Source organism: Schistocerca piceifrons, chromosome 10, assembly GCF_021461385.2.
Source record: "Schistocerca piceifrons isolate TAMUIC-IGC-003096 chromosome 10, iqSchPice1.1, whole genome shotgun sequence".
Classification (NCBI taxonomy): domain Eukaryota; kingdom Metazoa; phylum Arthropoda; class Insecta; order Orthoptera; family Acrididae; genus Schistocerca; species Schistocerca piceifrons.
In genome coordinates this window covers 39,842,743-39,870,114 of record NC_060147.1, presented here as the reverse complement: position 1 = coordinate 39,870,114, position 27,372 = coordinate 39,842,743, and the positions used below count along the sequence as shown (strand labels likewise).

The following is a 27,372-nucleotide window of genomic DNA, read 5'->3' as shown; positions in this document are numbered from 1 at the left end:
AAGAAAAACGAGCATACAATAAGGTCACGGCCTATCCCCAGTTCTTTTTAATAGTGTGTTGGAGAAGATAGAAAAACTTACTGAACTCAACACCTCGCCTATAAGGTTAGGAAGAGGAAGAAGAGAGGTCGAAATCAACTGTCTTGCATTTTAAGCCGATTTTGCTATACTTTCCGAAAATGTGGCGTCTGCTGTTACATAAATAAATCTCCTGGAAGAAATAGCCAGCAAAACTGGTTTAAGAACCTCTGCAGACAAACAAAATTTGTAAGAAACGTTAAGCATACTCCAAAACTCCTGAAAATAGATACTAGCCAAACAGAGAGGATAAACAAATTCAAATATTCAGGGGAGATAATTATAGAAAATGCTTTGGAAAAATCTGCAATAGAGGAAAGGTTGTATAAAACACGGGGAGCATGTGGTATCACGAAAGAGCTCTGTAATAGTTTTTGATCTTTTTGAGGAACAGTCATACAATTCTTTTTATATGAACACACAAATATTTCATTATATTGTTGTTTGTTTAATTACGACCCCAGTTTAAACATATGTTAATGGCATGAACTCAATCACTTGAAAATGCCATAAAATGCCGAACCCTAGGTCCTAATTAAATATGCAAAAATACAGTGAAATGTCGGTGTGTTGATTTAAAAATTAAAAGTCTCTATAGTAAGAATTGCCTATCGAAAAACGCAAAAATAAGGCAAAACAGCACAGCAGTGAAACGAGAACCCCTATATGCCAGCGAATACCTGACATGAAACTGTAATTTAGATAAATTAGAAGTACTAGAAAGGTGAATTATAAGGAAAATATTAGGACCACAAAATGCAGCAAAAGGCTGGAAATTAAGAAGTAATGCTGAAATATACCAAAATAAATAAAATATCTGAAACTTAATGAGAAAAAGGAGCCATATAGTTCTAAGGCAAGACAGTAGGTTAACTAATAAGATATTCAAATATTTATGGGGTAAGAAGTCCACAACAAGCTGGGTCAAAGAGGTAAAAAAGGATTTAGAAATAAATATAAGAACCGAAAATTTAAACAACAGTGAAGCCTTTCGGGAAGAAGTACTGAAAATGGAAGGATTCCAAGACAGCGTAGCTAGAAAGACTGGTTCAAAACGGTCTGAAGACAGAAAGAAGAAACATTGTGAACAGATGAAAGCTTACTGGAAGAAAAAGAAAGAACAAAGAATGAAGAGCTGCAATTGGAACGTGGTCCTCAGAAAAAAAGTACAAACCACTTATAAATGCAGTAGAGCCTTATTAAGGGATAAATTGTATTCTGGGGTTTTAAGTGGCACAATGGGTTTGTGGCTTTGATCATACTCAACTGGCAGAAAGCAGAGGGCATCGTTTAATTACAGAGATGGCACAATAGCCTCATCTGGTTGGGGAACAGTGAGTACAGGGGTGCCGCAAAGTTCTGTGCTTAGCCCCTTGCACATTCTTATTTGTATTAATGACCTTTCACTCTGTACAAAAGCTACTGCCAAATTTACTCTCTTTACAGATCTTTTTGTCGAAAAAACACCTGGCAGTGATATTGCAACACATGCTAACTTTCTGTTCACTGAATTGCCTAACTTGTTCATCTGCAATGGCCTGATTTTATATTTTAAAATACCCAAAACGTTCATTTTCATGGGTCTCATAAAGTGCAGGAGGACATAAGTCTAAGCTGTAACGATCAAGATCATCTTTAGTGCACATTATAAACTCTTCTATTGTATAAAAAACTTTTTCTCTAAGCCATTTCTCTGTGACACTTTTAAACTCATTCAGTGACACATTATTTGCCTCTATTAGCAACATGTTAAACAGTTTTACTCCCATGTACCTGTAACTATCTTGAGTTTTCTTTAGTCTAGCAACTGGGATCTCATTTGCTGTTTTATACATGTGTCATGGTGATGGTTAGATTGTCATAGTTTGTGATTGTGTTGGTTTTCTTTTGTGTGTATCAGACAACTTAGTATAAAGAGGGCTGCAACTGTTAGTATTTTTAGATTTTTGAAATGTGGTCTGCAAGACTCGCTATTTATGACTCCATGGACGCATCTGACTGCCTTCTTTTGCCAAATGAAAACTTGTTTTGCTCCAGGTGAGTTTCCCCCACAACGAAGGGGCATATGTTAAATGGATGTGGAAAAAGGCATAGTATGCATTGAGTAATAAGTTACCACTAACACATGACCTTAGTTTAACTAACAAATATCTCACATGTGCTAACTTGGTAAAAATATAATCGGTATGACTCTTCCACGTTAATTTTGTGTCAAGATGGATCCCAAGTAGTTTAGCTGAGACACACTCAATCTTATCACTCTTAACACACAAGCTAAAGAGAATATTTACAGTTTTATCATGATTTATATGCAAGTCATTGAGTTGGAACCACTTGATGGCTGCTCTGAGATGAGCTTCACTTTCCTCGTTTAATTTTCCTAAATTTTTCCCTGCTGTAACAAAAGTTGTATCATCTGCATAGAGTGTGAATTTACGTAACATGGTGCTGGGAAAGTCATTTACATATATTATAAAAAATAAAGGTCCAAACACAGAGCCTTGTGGTACACAAGACATTTGACCTCAAATTGTTAAAATGCACAATTTGTTTTCTGTCACTCAGATAGGATCTGATCAGAGATAGTTCTGAGCCTCTAATACCATAGCAGAGCAGTTTTTCTAGTAGTATCCTGTGACTGACAGAGTCAAATGCCTTGCTGAGGTCCACAAGAGTTGCATTAACTGATAATTCTGATTCGAATGATGACAATATATATGAAACAACATCTTCAACTGCTTTTCCCGTTGACAGGCCGGACCTGAAGCCATACAGAGAGTCACTAACAATATTATTCACAGACAGATGTTGACTGATTTGGAGCTGTATGCAATATTCCACTACTTTTGATATGATGGGTTCAAGGGAGATTGGACGGTAATTATTAGGACTTGTCACCTTTCTTGTGCAGTGGAGTAAAGATTGCCATTTTTAAGGATGAAGGGTAATAGCCACTGACAAACATCTGGTTCATAAGAGAACAGAGTGAATGTGCTATTACATCTGCTATTTTTTTTATCACAAAATTGGAGAGACCATAAATGTCTTCTGATTTTGAGTAACTTAATTTTGCTATTGCAGTTTTAATATCTGTTACTTTTACTTATTTCCATTTAAACACAGGAACCATATCCTCAAAATTTTGTAGAAATGAATTTCTATTATTTGAGATATGGTTGTTGTCACATTTATGGATATGTTCATTTGCAGCACTGTTATTCATACTGGCAGCATTAATGAAGAAGGTGTTGAAGTCATCCGGTGTGATACTAGTATCCCATGAATTATTTTTGTTAACATCTTTATTTCTACCCACATGAGTCTTGATAACAGTCCAGGCTGCTTTGCATTTATTTTGGGACTTATTAATATAATCACCATTTGCCTTGCATTTGCTTAATCTAATTTCTGCCTTGTATTTTTTCCTAAAACTTATGTAGTTTGTTTTTTTGGCTTCACTATTCTTTGATTTGTCACAGGAAATCATTAACAGAGTTCTGAGCCTTTGTGGGTCAGGTGTGAACCGGTTATGCACTGATGTGAGACCACGTTTCCTCATATTTCCCTTATTTTTTCTCATTACTTTAGGGCAGCAAGTTTTAAATGCATCTGACAATGCACTAATGAATAATGTAAACGCTTTTTCAATATGATTACTTTCCAGCAGAAAGTAATTCCAATTTGTCATCTTTATTTGTGTTCTGTAGTTATCAATGTTCTCTTCATTCAAAAGCCTAATGTACTTAATTTTATTGGAGACAGATGCTGGCTCTTTTGTTATCAATTTTAATCAAAGACCTTTATGGTCTGATAAAGAATGAGTATTGAATAGCCCTAGTTCATACCGATTTGTCAGCATTTGTGACGACATTATCAAGGCAGGCAGAGTGTCTTGTTGGGTTTTCATTAATGCAGTGCAGGTCATGTGATCTTAGCATATTCAGAAGATTAAGTTGTTTCGGTGTGTCCTGCCTTATATCAATATTTATGTCACCAAAAATTAAAATCCTATATTTAGCCCACTTATCGAGGTGTAGTATCAGTTTCTGTAAGGCCTGTGCGAATACTTCAACATCATTATCAGGTGTGCAGTATACAGACACAATTATGAGTCTTAACATGGGCAGTAACATTGCTGCTATTTCCAGTAAATTTTCTATACAGTAATCATTAACACTAAGGGCGCTGTAATCCAAGTCTATACCACTACTAACATATATAGAGGCTCCTCCATAGTTGTGTGTTGGTCTACAATAACCTGTTACTGAATCAAAGCCTGGGGGTACATATAACTGCAGTTGATCTTCACTTAACCATTGTTCATTAATACATAATATAATATTCTTGTTCAGTCCTAACAAAAAACTCAGGTCATCAGTTTTGTTTCTTAATGACCTGGTATTTATATGTACAAATAATAATGAATCATCCTCACAAAGGGGTAAGTCTGGATTCCTCTGTAGCAATATATCAGCTTGTTCACTTTGCTTGTACATTCTTCTGTCACTTGTTGATTGTGTACTTACATCTCTGGCTAGTTTCTTGATCGTGTTGGATCCAGATGATGACGAGATGATTTCCCTGGTGCCATCCATAAAAAATCACTGCTCCTCTGTGGAGCTATTCTCACTCTAGAAGATGCACGTACAGTAGCTTGTTTGTTTTCACTCATATCTTAAGTACTCGCTTTTCTCACTTTTACAACTTGATTGCTTACACTCACTGGCTGAACACTTACATTTAAATCATCTGCTCTTTGAATGTTCTTATTCACTGACTGAAAACTTCCGTTTAACTGACCCACTTGACCTGGAGATGGCAACACGACATTTATATGTGTAGATGATGTGCTGACAGTTCCTGGACACTTTCTCCTTTGCCGGGAAGTGGACCGGATAATAGTTTCACTTATGTTTATATGTGTAGTTGGTGCACTGACAGTTCGTGGTGACTTTCTTCTCTACTGAGAAGTGAACTGGATAACAGTGTCACTTCTGTTTATCATATGAACACCCTATCCCAAAACTGGTGTCATCATATGACAGCCGTTCACTGAGGAAAGTTAAGAAAACGCTAAATGTGGAAGGATATGAACACAATTTACAGCATTCCGCACTGCACACAGCAAAGAAACATTACGGTATATAGATAATTTTTACTTTTTGGACCGTCTGACTACATCTCAATAGAGACAACTGAATGAAACACAATTTTCGTGCCGTACGCGTTTCGCCTTTATTCTGTGCAAGGCATCGTCAGTGGCTTGGAAATGTACATATATTACTATTTTAGGGCAATGTACCTATGCAAACTAAATAGTAAAATATGTACATATTCCAAGTCACTGAAGATGCCTTGAAGAGAATAAAGGCGAAAAGCGTATGGCACGAAAATTGCGTTTCATTCAGTTGTAGTCAGATGGCCCAAAAAGTAAAAATTATCAATATATCGTAATATTTCACGTAAGTGCGGAAGACAGGACTACTGAAGTTGATGCAAAGAAACAGTTCGTGGACTGCGAGTGTTTTAATGAGTATGCATATGCACCATGTCGTAAAGCAGCATCTGGATTGTGTAAAATAACATTCCTGAAATGGACTGATCTGCCCAATGTACCGAACTGAACCCAACAGAACATCTTTGAGATGAATAAGAATGTCGACTTCGCTCAAGACCCTAATATACACGTTTGGGGTCTTGAGGGAGAATGGGCTTCCATTCTTCCAGAGATATTCAAACACTTTATTGAAAGTGTCCCCAAAAGTTTTAAAGCCTTCATAAAGGTGAAGAGTGGACATATCCGATATTAAGGTCTACTAACAGCTCACCGGGTATTTTTAATTGGGTAGTACACTTGATCTTGTTATATGCCACTTTGATCTACTACACGTTTCGACCCATCAAAATTCTAACTGTTCATTAAATGTATTTTCCTGCGATAACCTATGTAAATTTCATGAATTTGCATTTAAATGCCGGCCACTGTGGCCGAGCGGTACTAGGCGCTTCAGTCCCGAACCGCGCTGTTGTTACGGTCACAGGTTCGAATCCTGCCTCGGACATGGATGTATGTGATGTCCTTAGGTTAGTTGGGTTTAAGCAGTTCTTAGTCTATGGAACTGATGACCTCAGATGTTAAGTCCCATAGTGCTCAGAGCCATTTGAACCATTTGCATTTAAATATATATTCATTGTTGTTATATTTTATGTTGCATGTTTATTACTACGCATGAGATAGCGGTGGCGATGGCAGAGTGTTGTAGCGACAGCGATAATGTTATGGACCAGGGATGCTGCATTACGTTAACGCGATTGCATGATATCTGCAATTCAAGAGGAAAAAAATACCTTTGTCAATGTTGCCCTCCGTGTGCAACTAGCAGAAGTAGCGATAGTTTCGCACACTTTCTGTTTTCCTTTTGCGTTGACATGCATCCCATGTTTTGTGTAATCTTCTCTATGTAGAAAATGGTTCAAGTCGATTACAGTGACGTTTGTACACGGAGATGCCAGGTCCATTGTAATACAGTTAAGATTGTACACCATATAGTTGTTTTCTGGCTTATCATATCTGTATGGGATTGTACACAGTAGCAGCCTAGTATGACGCATTCTTGAAATTCATCTTTGTACACTCGTTTTAAAAACTGCTGTGCTTCTGTTACTGTCATTAAAACTAAGTCGTCCAAAGTGAAGCCCTTGGAGAGTTCGACTGCTTCCCTGACAACATTTTCAAAGCATGCTTTTGGTTTTACTACTGCTGACGTGCTGTAATTGAAAGATGCATTTAAGGGTGATGCACACCCACGCCCATGACTATCAGATAACAGCAGTATATTATTTTTATGCTTGATCTGAATCATTTGACTACCAGTAACTGTTTTCGTGCAGTTGAGGGACGTTCCACTCCGTTCTGTTATGCCTTTTTTTGCAGCAGTATTGTTTTCTGGCGGCATATTGATGCTAACGGTTGCTGGTTTCAAATTGTGCACTGTTGGACTATTAGTTACTGCATTTTGTTTTGAATTAGAAAGATGAGTGCGAGTGTTACGTATTCCAGGTTTACTTTGTAGGTATTTTTCCAGTAATGCATCATATTGATCTTTGAGAAGTTGAAACTCGTCGAATATCATGGAGATAACTTCGTCTTTACTGTTAAACGTTTGACCTTTTCCTTGTTTACAGCATCTTCGACATGGCCAGATTTTTTGCTTTTCGCTAACATTCGTACAGCTGTAATGATAAACATTCCTGCATTTAATGCACGAAACACCTTTAAACACATATTGCAAAAGCAGTAATTAATTTCTATCAGTTCCTTAGTTGCACATGTTCGATCTGGTAACGAACTGGACGCTGAGCACATGGTTTCGTTAACAGAGTTTACTGCATTTATGCTTGTTTTTTCCACAACATTAGCGATTATATAACACACGATACACTAGTCATCACAATACACGGAAAGTTTTTCACAAATCACACATTTCTCTTCGCAATTTTTGTATCGCGACATTGCTGCTCGCGTTGGTCGTGATACAATGACTGTTAGCAGAATATGGAATTGGTGGGTTCAGGAGGGTAATAGGGAACGCCGTGCTGGATCCCAACGGCCTCGTATCACTAGCAGTCGAGATGACAGGCATCTTATCCGCATGGCTGTAACGGATCTTGCAGCCACGTCTCGATCCCTGAGTCAACAGATGGGGACGTTTGCAAGACAACAACCGTCTGCACGAACAGTTCGACACGTTTGCAGCAGCATGGACTATTAGCTCGGAGACCGTGGCTGCGGTTACCCTTGACTCTACATCACAGACAGGAGCGCCTGCGATGGTGTACTCGACGACGAACCTGGGTGCACGAATGGCAAAACGTCACTTTTTCGGATGAATCCAGGTTCTTTTTACAGCATCACGATGGTCGCATCCGTGTTTGGCGACATCGCGGTGAACGCACATTGGAAGCGTCTATTCGTCATCCCCATACTGGCGTATCACCCGGCGTGATGGTATGGGGTGCCAGTGGTTACACGTCTCGGTCACCTCTTGTTCGCATTGACGGCACTTTGAACAGTGGACGCTACATTTCAGATGTGTTACGACCCGTGACTCTACCCTTCATTCGACCACTGCGAAACGCTTCATTTCAGCAGGATAATGCACGACCGCATGTTGCAGGTCTTGTACGAGCCTTTCTGGATACAGAAAGTGTTCGACTCCTGCCGTGGCCAGCACATTCTCCAGATCTCTCACCAATTGAAAACGTCTGGCCAATGGTGGCCGAGCAACTGGCTCGTCACAATACGCCAGTCACTACCTTTCATGAACTGTGGTATCGTGTTGGAGCTGCATGCGCAGCTGTGCCCGTACACGCCATCCAAGCTCTGTTTGACTCAATGCCCAGGTGTACCTAGGCCGTTATTACGGCCAGAGGTGGTTGTTCTGGATACTGATTTCTCAGGATCTATGCACCCAAATTGCGTGAAAATGTAATCACATGAAAGTTCTAGTATAATACCTGTTTATCACCTGCATTTCTTCTTGGTGTAGCAATTTTAATGGCCAGTAGTATATTTTGGTCGGCGAACGACTCCATTCAGCACGCTGTAACTTCTAAAATACTTTCACAATCAGAAATACCTTTTGCAGCCACGATCTATATACTTCAGGAGTAAAAATTATGCAAAAAAAAGAAAAAAATACATTTTTCGTCGGTCTCGACCAGAACCTCCCCTCAAGCTATCGACACGTTTGGAAGCCCCAGAAAATTTTAGCAGCTTATACCACTGTGAAACGATGCATTCGCACCGAATCCGTACCTATTTCGATATTGCATACTCGCTTACCTTCTTGGTTCCTGTTGTAAAAATTGCTATGTCTCTTCATTCAGATGGTTCAAATGGCTCTAAGGACTATGAGACTTAACATCTGAGGTCATCAGTCCCCTGACGTAGCACTACTTAAACCTAACTAACCTAAGGACACCACACACATCCATGCCCGAGGCAGGATTCGAACCTGCGAGTGTAGCAGCAGCGCGGTTCCGGACTGAAGCGCCTAGAACCGCTCGGCCACAGCGGCCGGCGTCTCTTCATTCTTCCTCCATTTGATGACTAATGAATACTTCAGGAAACACCTAAACATTATTTGTTTGCTACTTTATTTATCATTTATAATCAATCAGCTGATTTTTTTAATTCTCCTGTTTTTTACTTCTATCATAACTAGCTCCTTTAATTCCCCTGGATTGGGAACACGCGCCTAGCTTTCCCTGGGGCAGCCCCGACGCACGGCCTGCACGAAAAGATTGAGCGAGTCTCGACGACCGGCGCATAATCCTCCGCGCAGTAACGGCGAGGGCAGGGGAAAAGTCGCGGAAATTAAGGAAATGGCAGGCGTCGGGAAGCGTCCTCGCCGGCCCAGAGTCCATTTTCCGCAGCGAGAGAGTAATTTCCGGTGCAATTAAGGGCCGTTTCGTCTTAATGCCCGGCAGTATTTTACAGGGTGAACTTTCTCCCGTGAGGGTGGGAGTCCCAGTCCGAGGGGTTACCAAGAGTCACCCCGCTTCCAGTTTCTGCACGGACCGATCTGCGGATGAAAGCAAAACCCTCAGTGTCCGGCGAGTTTTCCTGCCATACACGCGGTACAACCTCGAGATATTATAATACTGTAGAAAAAACACAGCTGTAGACAAGATGAACATATCACTAAGCCGGCCAGAGTGGCCGAGCGGTTCTAGGCGCTACAGTCTGGAACCACGCGAACCGCTATGGTTGCAGGTTCGAATCTTGCCTCGGGCATGGATGTGTGTGATGTCCTTAGGTTAGTTAGGTTTAAGTAGTTCTAAGTTCTAGGGGACTGATGACCTCAGAAGTTAAGTCCCATAGTGCTCAGAGCCATTTGAACCACTTTTGTAAATGATGCTGTGGTCCAATAGTATTAATTACAATTAAGGCTGTTCAAAAAAATTCGTGATTGTATGTTATCTTTTAAATAAGATATTACGGAGTTTTTTAGCGTACCCTTCTGGGTGCGATATATCTCGAAGTTGGTCCTGTGTATATCGATTGTTTCGCTGCTATTCACATCGCATCCGCTTGTTACCGACAACAATAGCAAAGAAGGAACAATTCTTGAAACACGGTATTCGTCCCCATTTTACAAATTTTTATAAAATAATAGCAGAAAGGCCCAATTCCTCACCTCTACCAAAAAGTAATCAGAAAATCATATCAGCGCTCTGAATGTACCGATTTTTCGCGTGGCCAGCGCTCTTGCTCGTAACTGATATGCACAGGTTCGACTTTGAGAAATAATGCATACAATAACTACCATCTTTTTTAATTATTTGATCTTGCATATTTCGACACTTTTCATGCGATTTTAAGCATTTTTCATGCATATTTGCATGCAAATTTATGTTTTTTGTGATGCATATAATCCTGGTTCTAGTAATTAGAAACAAGAAGACGTGCATTTTTTCATAGAAAATGATGATGAATTGTACAGTTAAGAGATTTAGGTATCACAAATGGAAAGAAAAAATAATGACCAACGTGGGACTTGATCCATAAATTGAATCAGATTATGAACCTACTGCACTATCAGTTCCGCTATATACTGTATAGCCAACATGCATTTGTATCACAACTACACTCATGGTCATAAATTAAGGATAATGCTGATATATGGTGAAAAAACGTTCTGGTGGGCGGTTTGCGGGTTTAAATCGCCTCGGTGTATGACCATGCGGGGCATTTCACCTACGGTCGTCGCACGATGGTGCTGGTAGCAGTCCACATAAGCAGAGGTGTGTTGGTACATATCAGAGTACGGTGCAACGAGTAAGTTTGCAGACGTGCTAATGGTGACTCTGTGTTGAAAATGGCTTAAAGAATACATATTGATGACGTTATGAGGGGTCAACTGGAGGCTGGTCAAACACAGCAGGTCGTAGCACGAGCCCTCTGTGTGCGACAATGTCTGATCTCAAGATTATGGCAGCGATTCCAGCAGACAGGAGACGTGTCCAGGAGCTACAGTACGGGACGTCCACAGCGTACAACACCACAAGAAGACCGATATCTCACCATCAGTGCCTGCAGACGGCCACGGAGTACTGCAGGTAGCCTTGCTCCAGATCTTACCGCAGCCACTGGAACAGTTGTCTCCAGACACACAGTCTACAGGCGACTGATCAGACACGGTTTATTCGCCTGGTGACCAGTAAGGTGCATTCCACTGACCCCTGGTCACAGGAGAGCCCGTAAAGCCTTGTGTCGAGAACACAGTACATGGTCATTGGAACAGTGGACTCAGGTTATGGTCACGGACGAGTCCAGGTATAGTCTGAACAGTGATTCTCACCGTGTTTTCATCTGACGTGAACCAGGAACCAGATGTCAACCCCTTCACATCCTTGACAGGGACCTGTATGGAGGTCGTGGTTTGATGGTGTGGGGTGGGATTATGATTGGTGCACGTACACCCCGGTATGTCTTTGACAGAGGAACTGTAGCAGGTCAGGTGTGTCAGGGCGTCATTTTGCACCAGTATGTCCGCCTTTTCAGGAGTGCAGTGGGTCCCACCTTCCTCCTGATGGATGATAACGCACGGCTGCACCGAGCTGCCATCGTGGAGGAGTACCTTGAAACAGAAGACATCAGGCGAATTGAGTGGCCTGCCTGTTCTCCAGACACCATCGAGCACGTCTGGGATGCTTTCGGTCGACGTATCGCTGCACGTCTTCAAACTCCCAGGACAATTCAAGAGCTCGGAGAGGCACTGGTGCAAGAATGGGAGGCTATACCCCAGCAGCTGCTCGACCACCTGATCCAGAGTACGCCAACCCGTTGTGCGGCCTGTGTACGTGTGCACGGTGATCATATCCCACATTGATGTCGGGGTACATGCGCAAGAAACAGTGGCGTTTTGTAGCACATGTGCTTCGGGACGATTTTCAAAAGTTATGGCAATACCGTGGACTTACAAATTTGTGTTGTGTTTGTTTCGTATGTGCCTATGCTATTAGCGCCAGTTTTGTGTTGTGCCACGTTGTGTGGCACCACATTCTGCAATTGTCCTTAATTTATGAGCATGAGTGTATATTAAATACAACTCCTCGAAAAATTTGAAAGCCGATATTTTTCTGTAAATTTCTGAAAAATGTTACGTAGCTAAAGCGTGTTCAAGAAAAACGTTGTATGTTGCCAGGACATTAGAATCTCTTATAAGTTTCATTTAACATAACTTGGTAATAAGACATCTAATTCGTAAGTGTAGGACCTATTTCGAAGAGCGTAACAACACCAGCGTACGTGTGCTGCGGCTTCTGACCAATCATCGTCTTTGTGTTTGATACATCAGGTTTATTCTTACGATGAGCAAAGAATCGTCACGAGAACGCCCGTTACATCAGTGGCGAGGAACGTAGAGAAAGCAACAATTTTTCTGGCGAGAAGCAAGTAACTATACTTTCTACACAAACCTATAACGAAACAGGCTGTTCTTCTTTGTACCTTCCGCGCTTCTTCTATCATTTCCACCAGGTAGTCGTCGCAGACAGAGAATCAGTACGCAAGTATCGGTCACAGATGAGATGTGTTTTGGAAGCTACCTCTTTCATGGGCTGACTACATTTACTGAGGATTCCTCCAATAAATTTCAGTCTGTCATCTGCCTCATCTGCGATTATTTCTGTGTGGCCGTTTCGTATTACATAACTCCATACGCATACTTGGCTCTGAGCACTACGGGACTTAACATCTGCAGTCATCAGTCCCCTAGAACTTAGAACTACTTAAACCTAACTAACCTAAGGACATCACACACACCCATGCCCGCAGCAGGACTTGAACCTGCGACCGTAGCAGTCGCGCGGTTCCGGACTGAAGCGCCTAGAACCGCATGGCCACACCGGCCGGCCATAAGCATACTACCAGATATTTAACGGATGCGACTCCATTTATTGTCGGCGGTCAAGTAATCAGAGGAAACAGAATGTGCCTCCCCTAAATACGTGGAATGCGTTACGTTTATTTTTCACAAGGGCCACTGTGCGAACCATGGAACCAGTGCAGCGATACGCGAGCGACCCACCGTTGTGGCTGAGGTTGAGAAGCCGCAGACTGCCCGTGGCGCTGAAGAGCTTCTCCGGGATGGAGCGGAGCTGGTTGCTGGACAGGTCCAGCCTGGAGAGGCGGCCGTGGTTGGGCAGCAGCGCCGCAGGCAGCGCCTGGAGGCTGTTGCTGGAGAGGTCCAGCGACTCCAGGCCAGCGTTCCTGGAGAACGCCGTGCGGTGCAGTGCCGAGACGCGCGTCCTGGAGAAGTTCAGCGAGCGCAGGTGCGGGCAGTGCTGGAGGAGACCCGCTGGAAGCTCCAGCAGTGGATTGTCCGAAAGATCCAGCTGGAACAGCGGCGGTGCCGGTGTCAGTCCCAGTTACTCGTATCTGTAGTTACGGCAGTCCACAGATCAACATCTGTTCACACACAGTGTAACATTGAGGCGCCACATATAAATACAGTGCGGGCCGCACTCAGCCCTTGTGAGGCAAACGGAGGATCTACTTGATTGAGAAATAGCGGCTCCGGTCTCGGAAACTGACATAGGGCTGGGAGAGCCCCTCCATATTCGCATCCAGTGACGCCAGTGGGCTGTGGATGACACGGCGGCCGGTCGGTCCCACATCTACATCTACATCCATAATCCACAGGCCACCTGACGGTGTGTGGTGGAGGGTAGTTTGAGTACCTCTATCGGTTCTCCCTTCTATTCCAGTCTCTTATTTTTCGTGGGAAGAAAGATCGTCGGTATGCCTACGTGTGGGCTCTAATCTCTCTGATTTTATCCTCATGGTCTCTTCGCGGGATATACGTAGGAGGGAGAAATATTCTGCTTGACTCCTCGGTGAAGATATGTTCTCGAAACTTCAACAAAAGCCCGTACCGAGCTACTGAGCGTCTCTCCTGCAGAGTCTTCCACTGGAGTTTATCTATCATCTCCGCAACGCTTTCGCGATTACTAAATGATCCTGTAACGAAGCGCGCTGCTCTCCGTTGGATCTTCTCTACCTCTTATATCAACCCTATCTGGTACCCATCCCACACTGGTGAGCAGTATTCAAGCAGTGGGCAAACAAGTGTACTGTAACCCACTTCATTTGTTTTCGGATTTCATTTCCTTAGGATTCTTCCAATGAATCTCAGTCTGGCATCTGCTTTACCGACGATTAATTTTATACGATCATTCCATTTTAAATCACTCCTAATGCGTACCTCCAGATAATTTATGGAATTAACTGCGTCCAGTTTCTGACCTGCTATATTGTAGCTAAATGATAAGGGATCTTTCATTCTATGTATTCGCAGCACATTACACTTGTCTACATTGAGATTCAATTCCCATTCCCTGCAACATGCGTCAATTCGTTGCAGATTCTCCTGCATTTCAGTATAATTTACCATCGTCACAGCGTCACGATATACTACAGCATCATCCGCAAAAAGCCTCAGTGAACTTCCGATGTTATCCACAAGGTCATTTATGTATATTGTGAATAGCAACGGTCCTATGACTCTCCCCTGCGGCACACCTGAAATCAGTCTTACTTCGGAAAACTTCTCTCCATTGACAATGACATGCTGCGTTCTGTTATCAAGGAACTCTTCAATCCAATCACACAATTGTTCCGATAGTCCATATGCTCTTACTTTGTTCATTGAACGACTGTGGGGAACTGTATCTAACGCCTTGCGGAAGTCAATAAATACGGCAACAACCTGGGAACCCGTGTCTGTGGCCCTCTGAGTCTCGTGGACGAATAGCGCGAGCTGGGTTTCACACGACCGTCTTTTTCGAAACCCATACTGATTCCTACAGAATAGACTTCTAGTCTCCAGAAAAGTCATTATACTCGAACATAATACGTGTTCCAAAATTCTACAACTGATCGACGTTAGAGATATAGGTCTATAGTTCTGCACAGCTGTTCGACGTCCCTTCTTGAAAACGGGGATGACCTTTTCCAATCCTTTGGAACGCTACGCCCTTCTAGAGACCTACGGTACACCGCTGCAAGAAGGGGGGCAAGTTCCTTCGCGTACTCTGTGTAAAATCGAACTGGTATCCCGTCAGGTCCAGCGGCTTTTCCTCTTTTGAGCGATTTTAATTGTTTTCCTATCCCCCTGCCAGCCCAGCCCGACAGCGCTTGACTTCGGTGACTTGACGAGTACCGGTGTTACCACTTCGGCAAGGCCGAAGGCTCTACACTCAGATTTGAAAAAATGAGAAAAACTGAACACCTTGGACAACTACTGACAAGACATTCATATTCACAGGACATGTACATTAGTATGTTCTCCAGAAATGATTAGCATTTTAGTCAGCTCGGTTCAGCATGTGTCCTGTTGCCTAGTAGGCGCCGATAAATTGTTAATGGCATCGACACATATAAGGCCAAAATTGCGTCATGTGGCTCGTGCATCCATTATATACAGGGTGGTCCATTGATCGTGGCCGGGCCAAATATCTCACGAAATAAGCGTCAAACGAAAAAACTACAAAGAACGAAACTCGTCTAGCTTAAAGGGGGAAACTAGATGGCGCTATGGTTGGCCCACTAGATGGCGCTGCATAGGTCAAATGGATATCAACTACGTTTTTTGAAATAGGAATTCCCATTTTTTATTACATATTTGTGTAGTACGTAAAGAAATATGAATGTTTTAGTTGGACCACCTTTTTCGTTTTGTGACAGATGGCGCTGTAATAGTCACAAACATGTGGCTCCCAATTTTAGACGAACAGTTGGTAACAGGTAGGTTTTTCTAAATTAAAATAGAGAACGTAGGTACGTTTGAACATTTTATTTCGGTTGCTCCAATGTGATACATGTACCTTTGTGAACTTATCCTTTCTGAGAACGCATGCCGTGACAACACGATTACCAGTAAATACCAGATCAATGCAATAAATGCTCAAAATGATGTCCGTCAACCTCAATGCATTTGACAATACTTGTAACGACATTCCTCTCAACAGCGAGTAGTTCGCCTTCCGTAATGTTCGCACATGCATTGACAATGCGCTGACGCAGGTTCTCAGTCGTTGCCGATGGATCACGACAGCAAATATCCTTCAACTTTCCACACAGAAAGAAATCTAGGGACGTCACATACGGTGAACATGCAGGCCAGGGTATGGTGCTTCGACGACCAATCCACCTGTCACGAAATATGCTATTCAGTACCGCTTCAACTGCACGCGAGCTATGTGCCGGACATCCATCATGTTGGAAGTACATCGCCATTCTGTCATGCAGTGAAACATCTTGTAGTAACATCGGTAGAACATTACGTAGGAAATCAGCGTACATTGCACCATTTAGATTGCCATCGATAAAATGGGGGCCAATGATCCTTCCTCCCACAATGCCGCACCATACATTAACCCGCCAAGGTCGCTGATGTTCCACTTGTCGTAGCCATGGTGGATTTTCCGTTGCCCAATAGTGCATATTACGCCGGTTTACGTTACCGCTGTTGGTGAATGACGCTTCGTCGCTAAATAGAACGCGTGCAAAAAATCTGTCGTCGTTCCGTAATTTCTCTTGTGCCCAGTGGCAGAACTGTACACGACGTTCAAAGTCGTCGCCATGCAATTCCTGGTGCATAGAAATATGGCACGGATGCAATCGATGCTGATGTAGCATTCTCAACACGGACGTTTTTGAGATTCCCGATTTTCGCGCGATTTGTCTGCTACTGATGTGCGGATTAGCCGCGACAGCAGCTAAAGCACCTACTTTGGCATCATCATTTGTTGCAGGTCGTGGTTGACGTTTCACATGTGTCTGAACAATTCTCGTTTCCATAAATAACGTAATTATCTGGCGAACGGTCCGGACACTTGGATGATGTCGTCCATGGATCACCCTGTATATCCCCTTACAGGGGAGACATTTTACTTGAAATTCGCTGGCATCCATGCATCCATGTCCGAAGGAACTTTGTATCGTAGTTTAGAATAACAGACTGATGCTGCCGTAGCTCGACGCGTGTGAACACCCCATAGTGGCTTGCCTTCTATGGATTCTGTTTTAAAAATTTTGTAACTGGCTTGATTTTTACTTTTATATGTATCATGCTAGTTTGAGTGTTTTACTTCTGATGAAGGCACTCATAGCAATGCCGAAACGTAGGTCAAAAGACTCCTGTTTTGCGGCCGAGCACTGCTATTGCTTTAATTTTACTTTGTAATGGATCGCTGACCACACAGCCATCTTCGAAACTTTCGATTATGTCAGCTGATTTGCTTAACCGTAACCAGTATCATCGTGGGAATGATTCCCCAATTTGTCTCTGCTCTGCTTGTATCTCTTCCTTACTATTTCAGATGCCCATAAACCCAGCAGGTGACATTTAAACTCCCAGTGGGCTGTGACCATAGTGTTTCGCGACATCAGTGAATGTAGCAGATTTAGATGTGATATTGAGTGAAGAGCTCTTCGGAAACCTAAAACCATATATACACTATCTGATCAAAAGTATCCGGAGACCTGGCTGAAAATGACTTACAAGTTCGTGGGGCCCTCCATTGGTAATGCTGGAATTCAATTTGATGTTGGCCCACCGCCAGCTGGAGTGGCCGAACGGTTCTAGGCGCTACAGTCTAGAACCGCGCGACCGCTACGGTCGCAGGTTCGAATGCTGCCTCGGGCATGGATGTGTGTGATGTCCTTAGGTTAGTTAGGTTTAAGTAGTTCTAAGTTCTAGGGGACTGATGACCTCAGATGTTAAGTCCCATAGTGCTCTGAGCCATCTTTGTTGGCCCACCCTTAGCCTTGATGACAACTGCTTTTCGCGCAGGCATACGTTCAATCAGGTGCTGGAAGGTTTCTTGGGGTATGGCAGCCCATTCTTCACGGAGTGTATCGATGTTCATCGGTGAGGCCTGGTACGAAATCGGCGTTCCAAAACATCCCAATGTTGCTCTATAGGATTCAGGTCAGGGCTCTGTGCAGGCCAGTCCATTACAGGGATGTTAATGTCGTGCAACCACTCCACCACAGACCGTGCATTATGAACAGGTGCTCGATCGTGTTGAAAGATGCAATCGCCATCCCTAAATTGCTCTTCAACAGTGGGAAGCAAGAAGGTGCTTAGAACATCAGTGTACGCCCGTGCTGTGATAGTGCCACGCAAAACAACAAGTGCAAGCCCTCCCCATGAAAAACACCACCACACCATAACACCACCGCATCCGAATTTTACTGTTGGCACTACACACGCTGGCAAATGACGTTCACCAGGCATTCGCCATACCCACACCCTGCCATCGGTTCGCCCGATTTGTAGCGTGATTCGTCACTCCACACACAGTTTTTCCACTGTTCAATCGTCCAAGGTTAAGTTTCTTACACCAAGCGATGCGTCGTTTGCCAATTACCGGCGTGATGTGAGGCTTATGAGGAGCCGCTCGACCATGAAATCCGAGTCTTCCCATCTCCTACCTAACTGTCGTAGTACTTGCAATGGATCACGATGCAGTTTGTAATTCCTGTGTGGTGGTCTGGATAGATGTCTACCTGTTACACATCACGACGCTCTTCCACTGTCGGGGGTCTCTGTCAGTCAAGAGACGAAGTCGGCCTGTGCGCTTTTGTGCTGTACGTGTTCCTTCACGTTTCTTCTTCAATTTCACATCGGAAACAGTGGACGTAGGAATGTTGAGGAGTGTGGAAATCTCGCGTACACACGTATGACACAAGTGACACCCAATCACTTGACCACGTTGGAAGTCCGTGAGTTCCGCAGAGCGCCCCATTCTGCCCTGTCACGATGTCTAATCACTCTGAGGTCGCTAGCAGTAGGTGGCAGGTCAATGCACCTAGTACCTTTTTTACTTTTCCGTGTCCAGATCAAATTTTATTTTTCCAATATTTAGCTACCGCTACGGCTTTGTCGTTGGCTTGTAGCAGGTCACTAAAACTGCAGGGCTCCGGCAGTAGTCGGCACATGAGCAGATGTGCCTCGTCTTGTACCTCTCCGCATCCGCAAAGAACGTCGTCATCGTTAGTCAGCAGTCCCCACTTGCACAGATTAGTTTTGCATCTGGGTACACCAGCCCTCAGCCTATTTAGTGTTCTCCACACTGTATAAGGAAGTTTGTTTCCAGGTGCCATTTGCTCTTTTGGTATTATCTGCAGTGCGGTTTGTTCAATCTCCCATTTACGGACTCTATTATCTTCCTGTGAACCGTCAAGGATCTTGGTTCTTGCAATAAAGCTATTTCTAGACTTAAGCCTCCGAGCCTGAGTGAAGTGCCCATTCAGTGGGTGTCGAGAATCTGTTTCTTTCTTTGTTCTCTCAGCGTCTGCTGCCACCTGCCTTCTGATCTTGGATGGGGCAATTCCAGCAAGTAGGTACAAATTACCCGTTGGTGTGGGTCTGAGACAGCCTGTAACAATTCGCATTGTCTCATTTACACTTACATCAACCTGTTTAGCATGTGCAGATGCTTCCCATACTGGCGCTGCATAGTCTGCTGCAGAAACACACAGAGCAAGTGCTGATGTTCTCAGTACTGATGAATGAGCTCCCCATTCGTAGTTTGTCAGCCTGCGGATGATGTTATTCCTGGAGCGGACTTTAGCCTTGGTAGTTTTGGCAATGCTGCTTGAAGGAAAGCGTTCTGTCAAGTACAACCCCAAGGTATTTAGGTGTTGGACAGTGTTTTAGCTTCTTACCTTGCCATGTAACGTCGAGCTCAACTCCAGCATCTCTATTGCGCAGATGGAAAGCACATACTTGGGTTTTGTCAGGGTTTGGCTTGAGGTGATTGGCGTCGTAGTATCGAGCCAGTTCTTCAAACGCTCTAGAGAGATTTCCAGATGTTGCATCAAAATTGGACCCCTGGACCACCACAGCTGTGTCATCAGCATATACGAACAGTCTTGCATCTTGAGGTATAGGTTGGTCATTAGTGTACACATTATAAAGGATGGGAGAAAAGTACACGTCCTTGTGGTAAGCCATTCTTCTGCAGTCGCCATCTACTGTTCTTACCATTTAGGGAGACATAAAATCTTCGATTCTGCAGAAGACTACGAATAACCATCGTCAACCTACAGTCCCCTGTGAGGTGATATAATTTGCGCAATAGCTTTCTGTGGTTTACCGTGTCGTATGCAGCAGTAAGATCTATGAAAGCTGCTCCAGTTATTAATTTTTTTTTTCAATCCCATCTTCTACATGTTGCGTCAGATTAAGTATTTGCCCACAACAAGATCTTCCTGGTCTGAAACCGGCTTGTTCCTTTATGAGCTTTCCATCTATAGTTTCTGCCACCCGGTTGAGAATCATCCGCTCCAGTGTCTTATAGAGGTGGCATAGAAGTGACACTGGTCTGTAACCTTTGGGGTCCTTTATCTCCTTGCCAGGTTTAAAGCACCAGATCAAGTTAAATGCACGTAATATGAAAAACGTATGTTTTTGGGAGTGTCCGGATACTTTTGATCACATAGCGTAAATACTGCTTTCTTTACATGGGTGAAGAGGTTGTAACGACTAATGCCGATGCAGCTTACCTCCTGCAGCAACCTGTTGGCCTTGAAGGTGTCCACGTGCAGGGTCTCGATGTGGTTCCCGGATAGCTTCAGCTGGGTGAGCAGCGCGTTGTGTCTGAACAGTTCAGCGGGCAGTCCGTCCAGCTGGTTGTCACTCAGGTCCACCGCAGACAGGTTGCGATTCGCTGCGAACGTGTCTGGCAGCAACTGTGACACCTGCAAGCAAACCCAAAAACCCATGGCTTCCAAAAAGTGCTGTGTGGTGCGAAATATGCTATAGAGGAATGTGGTGAGCCACTGTCACTACCTCAACGAAAGCAGAGATGTTGATGAGCAACTCACCACAGCGTACAAAAATATCTGCCATCACCAGCACACATCAAGCTAGAAACGTATAACACTGCCTCATGCCATGACTCGAATTCAGTTCGGCGTGGAAGCGAATCCAGAAGCTTTTAATCGGATTCCGTTTCCAGCTGAGACCTTTCACTGGTGATAGGTCCCAAAGATACCAAATTGAGGTATGTTCATTGCTACTGTTCCACAGAGTCACAGACAATTTCAATGGGATTAAGACTGGATGATTGATCATTTTTCATATAACCCCAGACATTTTATGTGGGATCAAGACCGAGTGATTTAGCCGGCTAGTATCAATGCAATGGGGTGCCTGAGTGTTCATCAGAACACTATCGTATCCATGCTGCTCTAAGCTAGTTAGTTAGTTCCATGTAGCATGGATCATTTTGCTTGATAAATCCTAATGATATGGAATGACTCATTTTACACTCATTTCTCATATTATTTGTAAATATGGTTAAATGCTGAACCTCTACAAGCGTTTTTTAATGTAGGATGGCGTTAGTAATTTACACCACCTATTACACATTACAGTAACAGAAATTCTTCTATAGAGTGAAAATAGTTTTCAAGTTTGTTTTCAAATTTCGTTTTGCTCTCAGTCAGAAATTTTGTATAACTGAGTAAGTGATGAAATATTTTAGTTGCTGCATTCTGCACTCCGTTTTGTGCGAATGACAACCTTACTGTGGAGTAATGAATGTCATTTTTCCTTCTGGTATTGTAATTATGTACATCATCGTCCATCTGAACTGTAGTGGGTTCTTTACAATAAACTTCATGAGGGAATACATATAGTGTGAAGCAGTAGTTAGACTTCTCAACTCCTTAATCAAACGTCTACAAGATGGTCGTGGACGAGCAGCATATATTACTTTTACAGCACGTTTATGAGTAATGAACACTTTCTTCCTTAAAAATGAGTTACCCCAGAGCAATATTTCATATGACGTTATTGAATGAAAATATATAAACCATGTACATACACTTGCTGATTTGCCTCTCCCCAAGATTTTCATTGGTTCTAAGTGAAGAAGTGGCTGACATAAGTTGTTTTACGAGTTCCAAAATGTGTTTTTTCCAATTTAAACTCTCGTCAATATGGACACCTAAGAATTTTGAAGTTTCCACTCTATTTACAAATTCCTCACCAAGAGTTACACTTTTCATTGGTGTAGTACCCATAGATTTGCAGAACAGAATCTGTTGGGTCTTTTTAAAATTCAGAGTGGGACCATTCGCAGAAAACCATTCAATTATACTTTTAAGAACATTGTTTATTATTTCTTCTGTTTCTGTAAATATGCTTGGATGGATTGCGACACAGCTGTCATCTGCCAAATGAACGAATCCCCGTTGTTGATATTGGATGGAAGATCGTTTGGGTATCTGAGGAACAATAGTAGACCTAACAATTAGCGTTGGATAGCGCATATGTGATTAGTCCCGAGTCAAGTTAATGTTCCCAGACTGTATTAGTTGATTTAGTAACTACAACTTTCTGCATTCTTTTGGCTAGATATAACAGTGTCCATTCCATTGCTATACCATCATTCCCACAAAACATTAAATCGTCTAAGAGAATACTGTGATTCAGCCACACAATAGGTCATACAAAATACCAACTGGCGGTATTTTATTGTTTAATTGTAGTATTATTTGGCGAGTGAACATGTAAACGGTGTTCACAGTACAACAACTCTCCTTAAAACCAAAGTGTGACTCGCTGACGATATTACTGTTGCTCAGGGTAGATGCTGTTCTAGAATACATCAGCTTCTTAAAAAGTTTGGAAAATGATGTCAGCAGTGAAAGAGAATGGCAGTTATTCAAATCTAACTTATCACCTTTGTTAAATAGGATTTTGACAACGTTATATTTCAGTCCCTCTGAAAATAGCATTGAGTTTATAATGCATTACATATTTCAGATAAGGTCAGGCTTATTATATGGGTAACAAATCTTTAGTATTGTATTGTAAGTAGCATTAAAACCAGATGAGCTTTTATTTTTGAGCCAATGTACAACTTTCTGAATTACAGAAGTAGAAGTTTGTTATAAATTCATATGATTAAATTTTGTGAGTTCTCTTGAACTGTTTGTACCTATATTTTCTAATGTGTTTAAGAAATGATTATTAAATGTACAGGGTGATTCAAAAAGAATACCACAACTTTAGGAATTTAAAACTCTGCAACGACAAAAGGCAGAGCTAAGCACTATCTGTCGGCGAATTAAGGGAGCTATAAAGTTTCATTTAGTTGTACATTTGTTCGCTTGAGGCGCTGTTGACTAGGCGTCAGCGTCAGTTGATGCTAAGATGGCGACCGCTCAACAGAAAGCTTTTTATGCTATTGAGTACGGCAGAACTTCAGCGTGCATTTCGAACGAAGTATGGTGTTAAACCTCCTGATAGGTGGTGTATTAAACGTTGGTATAAACAGTTTACAGAGAATGGGTGTTTGTGCAAAGGGAAAAGTTCTGGACGGCCGAGAACGAGTGATGACAATGTAGCGCGCATCCAGCAAGCATTTGTTCGCAGCCCAGGAAAATCGACTCGCAGAGCTAGCAGAGAGCTGCAAATTCCACAATCAACTGTATGGAGAGTCCTACGAAAAAGGTTAGTTATGAAACCTGAACGTCAACTACCCGAGGCGATGGATCGGCCGCCAGGCAGCCCGTGACAGAGCACTTCATCACTGGCCTCCAAGAAGCCCTGATCTTACCCCCTGCGATTTTTTCTTATGGGGGTATGTTAAGGATATGGTGTTTCGGCCACCTCTCCCAGCCACCATTGATGATTTGAAACGAGAAATAACAGCAGCTATCCAAACTGTTACGCCTGATATGCTACAGAGAGTGTGGAACGAGTTGGAGTATCGGGTTGATATTGCTCGAGTGTCTGGAGGGGGCCATATTGAACATCTCTGAACTTGTTTTTGAGTGAAAAAAAACCTTTTTAAATACTCTTTGTAATGATGTATAACAGAAGGTTATATTATGTTTCTTTCATTAAATACACATTTTAAAAATTGTTGTATTCTTTTTGAATCACCCAGTATTTTGTAGCAGTGACCCATCATTTACAGCCCTTCTGTTCAGTTAGGTAGTGATGTTATCCTGTCTGTTCTGTCTCTCCTTTCACTACATTCCATATAGAGTTAAGTCTGTAGTCGAAATTACTGATTTATGACTTTGTGTCATTGCTGTTGTCATCTTGGAAGATGGAAGTATCTACGTGCTATTCAGCACGAAGATATAAAAGATAGGGCAACATTTAATCATTGAGAATTTTGAAACAACATAACAGAACTTGTTCACAATAACCTGAATGAATGGGGCGAAATTATGGCACGAAAAATACCCTCAATACACCGCAGATCCATCTCCAGTAGGACCTGGACCCTCCTCTCACTGTGGGCTGAGCGCCTCATTCCGGCATCGGCACGCTCCATGCATCGCATCATCTGAAGAGCAGGGAAATCGAGACTCATTGCAGGAACACATTTGAAGGTGAAACAGTAGTTGGGAAGTAACACGTGGCGATAAGTTAGCAGATAGCCATTAAAGCTGCAACGCTAGGAAGAATAGTAGATAACGTAACTTGGGGATACAATAACGTATGATGTGAGCAATGACTAAATATGTCAGCCATTTGGATCTAATCTCACTTGACATCAGTGACGAAGTGAGCTCGTATGATAGACACAATGACGTCTCTCCGTGCTGGACCACCTCTGTCCCAGAAATCATCAACTGCAGTGCCTGGCGAGCCAGTCTCTCGGAGGACAGAGGATAGAGGTCTGGAAATTGTGTTGGCCGGGGCAGTGCTGTAGAAGCTCCTCTACCGTGGTAGGTCGTGACCGCGCGGGGAACATGCGGTGTGACGTCATCTTGTTGAAAGATAACTCCTCAAAGACGTCAAAGATAGGGCACAGCCATCTGCGTTGTTGTTGTTGTGGTCTTCAGTCCTGAGACTGGTTTGATGCAGCTCCCCATGCTACTCTATCCTGTGCAAGCTTCTTCATCTCCCAGTACCTACTGCAGCCTACATCCTTCTGAATGTGCTTAGTGTATTCATCTCTTGGTCTCTATCTACGATTTTTACCCTCCACGCTGCCCTCCAATACTAAATTGGTGTTCCCTTGATGCCTCCGAACATGTCCTATCAGCCGGTCCCTTCTTCTCGTCAAGTTGGGCCACAAACTCCTCTTCTCCCCAATTCTATTCAATATCTCCTCATTAGTTATGTGATCTACCCATCTAATCTTCAGCATTCTTCTGTAGCACCACACTTCGAAAGCTTCTATTCTCTTCCTGTCCAAACTATTTATCGTTCATGTTTTACTTCCATACATGGCTACACTCCATACAAATACTTTCAGAAACGACTTTGTGACACTTAAATCTATACTCGATGTTAACAGATTTCTCTTCTTCAGAAACACTTTCCTTTCCATTGCCAGTCTACATTTTATATCCTCTCCAGTTCGACCATCATCAGTTATTTTGCTCCCCAAATAGCAGGACTCCTTTACTACTTTAAGTGTCTCATTTCCTAATCTCATTCCCTCAGCACGACCCGACTTAATTCGACTACATTCCATTATCCTCGGTTTGCTTTTGTTGATGTTCATCTTATATCCTCCTTTCAAGACACTGTCCATTCCGTTCAACTGCTCCTCCAAGTCCTTTGCTGTCTCTGACAGAATTACAATGTAATCGGCGAACCTCAAAGTTTTTATTTCTTCTCCATGGATTTTAATACCTACTCCGAACTTTTCTTTTGTTTCCTTTACTGCTTGTACAATATACAGATTGAATAACATTGGGCAGAGGCTACAACCCTGTCTGACTCTCTTCCCAACCACTGCTTCCCTTTCATGCCCCTCAACTCTTATAACTGCCATCTGGTTTCTGTACAAATTTCGCTCCCTGTATTTTACCCCTGCCACCTTTAGAATTTGAAAGACTGTATTCCAGTCAACATGGTCAAAAGCTTTCTCTACGTCTACAAACACTAGAAACGTAGGTTTGCCTTTCCTTAATCTTTGTTCTAAGATAAGTCGTGGGTCAGTACTGCCTCATGTGTTCCAATATTTCTACGGAATCCAAACTGATCTTCCCCGAGGTCGGCTTCCACCAGTTTTTCCATTCGTCTGTAAAGAATTCGCGTTAGTATTTTGCAGCTGTGACTTATTAAACTGTTAGTTTGGTAATTTTCAGCTGCTTTCTTTGGGAATGGAATTATTATATTCTTCTTGAAGTCTGAGGGTATTTCGCCTGTCTGCGTTAACACATCAGAAATGTGATGGCTGAGTTCACATCTTAAGCGGCCGATGTGGGGGAGCGGTTCTAGGCGCTTCAGTCTGGAACTGCGTGACCGCTACGGTCACAGGTTCGAATCCTGCCTCCGGCATGAATGTGTGTGATAGGTTAGGTTAGCTTTACGTAGTTCTAGGGGACTGATGACTTCGGTTGTTAAGTTCCATAGGGCTCAGAGCCATTTGAACCATTTCAAGTTCACATATAGGCGGAGAAATAACTGATCGTGGTCAGAACAGGGTAGGACATTCTTGTGTATCACGTCGCATGCAACGGTAAGGAGTGGTGGTCTGTACAGTGGTGTGGCAACTGTCATCGAAGGAAAGGTGAGCAGGAGGAGAAACGATTAGTGAGGAAGTAACACAGCGAACAGAAGACACACTAATAAGCCAGAACATTATTACCACGGACCTTCTATCGATTAAGACGTCCAGGCGATAGCAGAGTCACCTGGCAGGGAATGACTGCTAGCCAGACACACCCACAGTGCATGTGGTATCAGTGAGCAAGCTGTCTACGTGTGGAACGTGGAAGGAGTGTGATCAATCTGGTCTGACCGAGGGCAGATTGTGATGGACTGGACACTCAGCACGAACATTTGGGAAACCGAACGACTTGTCAGGTGTTCGAGGAGTGCTGTGGTGATTGTCTTTAACTGATGGGAGACCAAGGTGAAATCACATCCAGTCGTCATGGCATTGGGTGGCCACCCTTCATTCCAGATGTCAGATGTCGTAGGCTGAGCAGACTGGTAAAACAGGACAGGTGGTGAACTGGGGTGAACCTAACATCAGGCTTTAATGCTGGGCAGAGTGCAAGTGTGTCTGAGCATACAGTGCGACGAACACTCCGAAAGATGGGCTTCCACAGCTGGCGACCCATGAATGTGCCAGTGTTAACACTACAACATCAGCAACTACGACTGAAATGGCGGTATGACAAACGGCACTGGACGTTGGCGCACTGGTAGAGGGTTGCATGGTCTGATGAATCCGAATACCTTCTCCACCATGCCGATGGTAGGTCGCGAATCCCTCGTCTTCCAG

At 43.1% G+C, this 27,372-nt stretch overlaps 1 protein-coding gene across 1 annotated transcript in view; it reads right to left on the bottom strand.

Annotated features, from left to right (window-relative positions):
* Nucleotides 1-27,372, bottom strand: part of LOC124718668 (toll-like receptor 7) — an 86,413-nt gene that overhangs the window by 16,402 nt on the left and 42,639 nt on the right. Inside the window, exons 3-4 of the mRNA XM_047244294.1 lie at nucleotides 20,663-20,857; nucleotides 13,176-13,482 (exon numbers count right to left, since the gene is read on the bottom strand). Coding sequence (XP_047100250.1) covers nucleotides 13,176-13,482; nucleotides 20,663-20,857 — 502 coding nt within the window. The remainder of the gene's footprint in view (nucleotides 1-13,175; nucleotides 13,483-20,662; nucleotides 20,858-27,372) is intronic.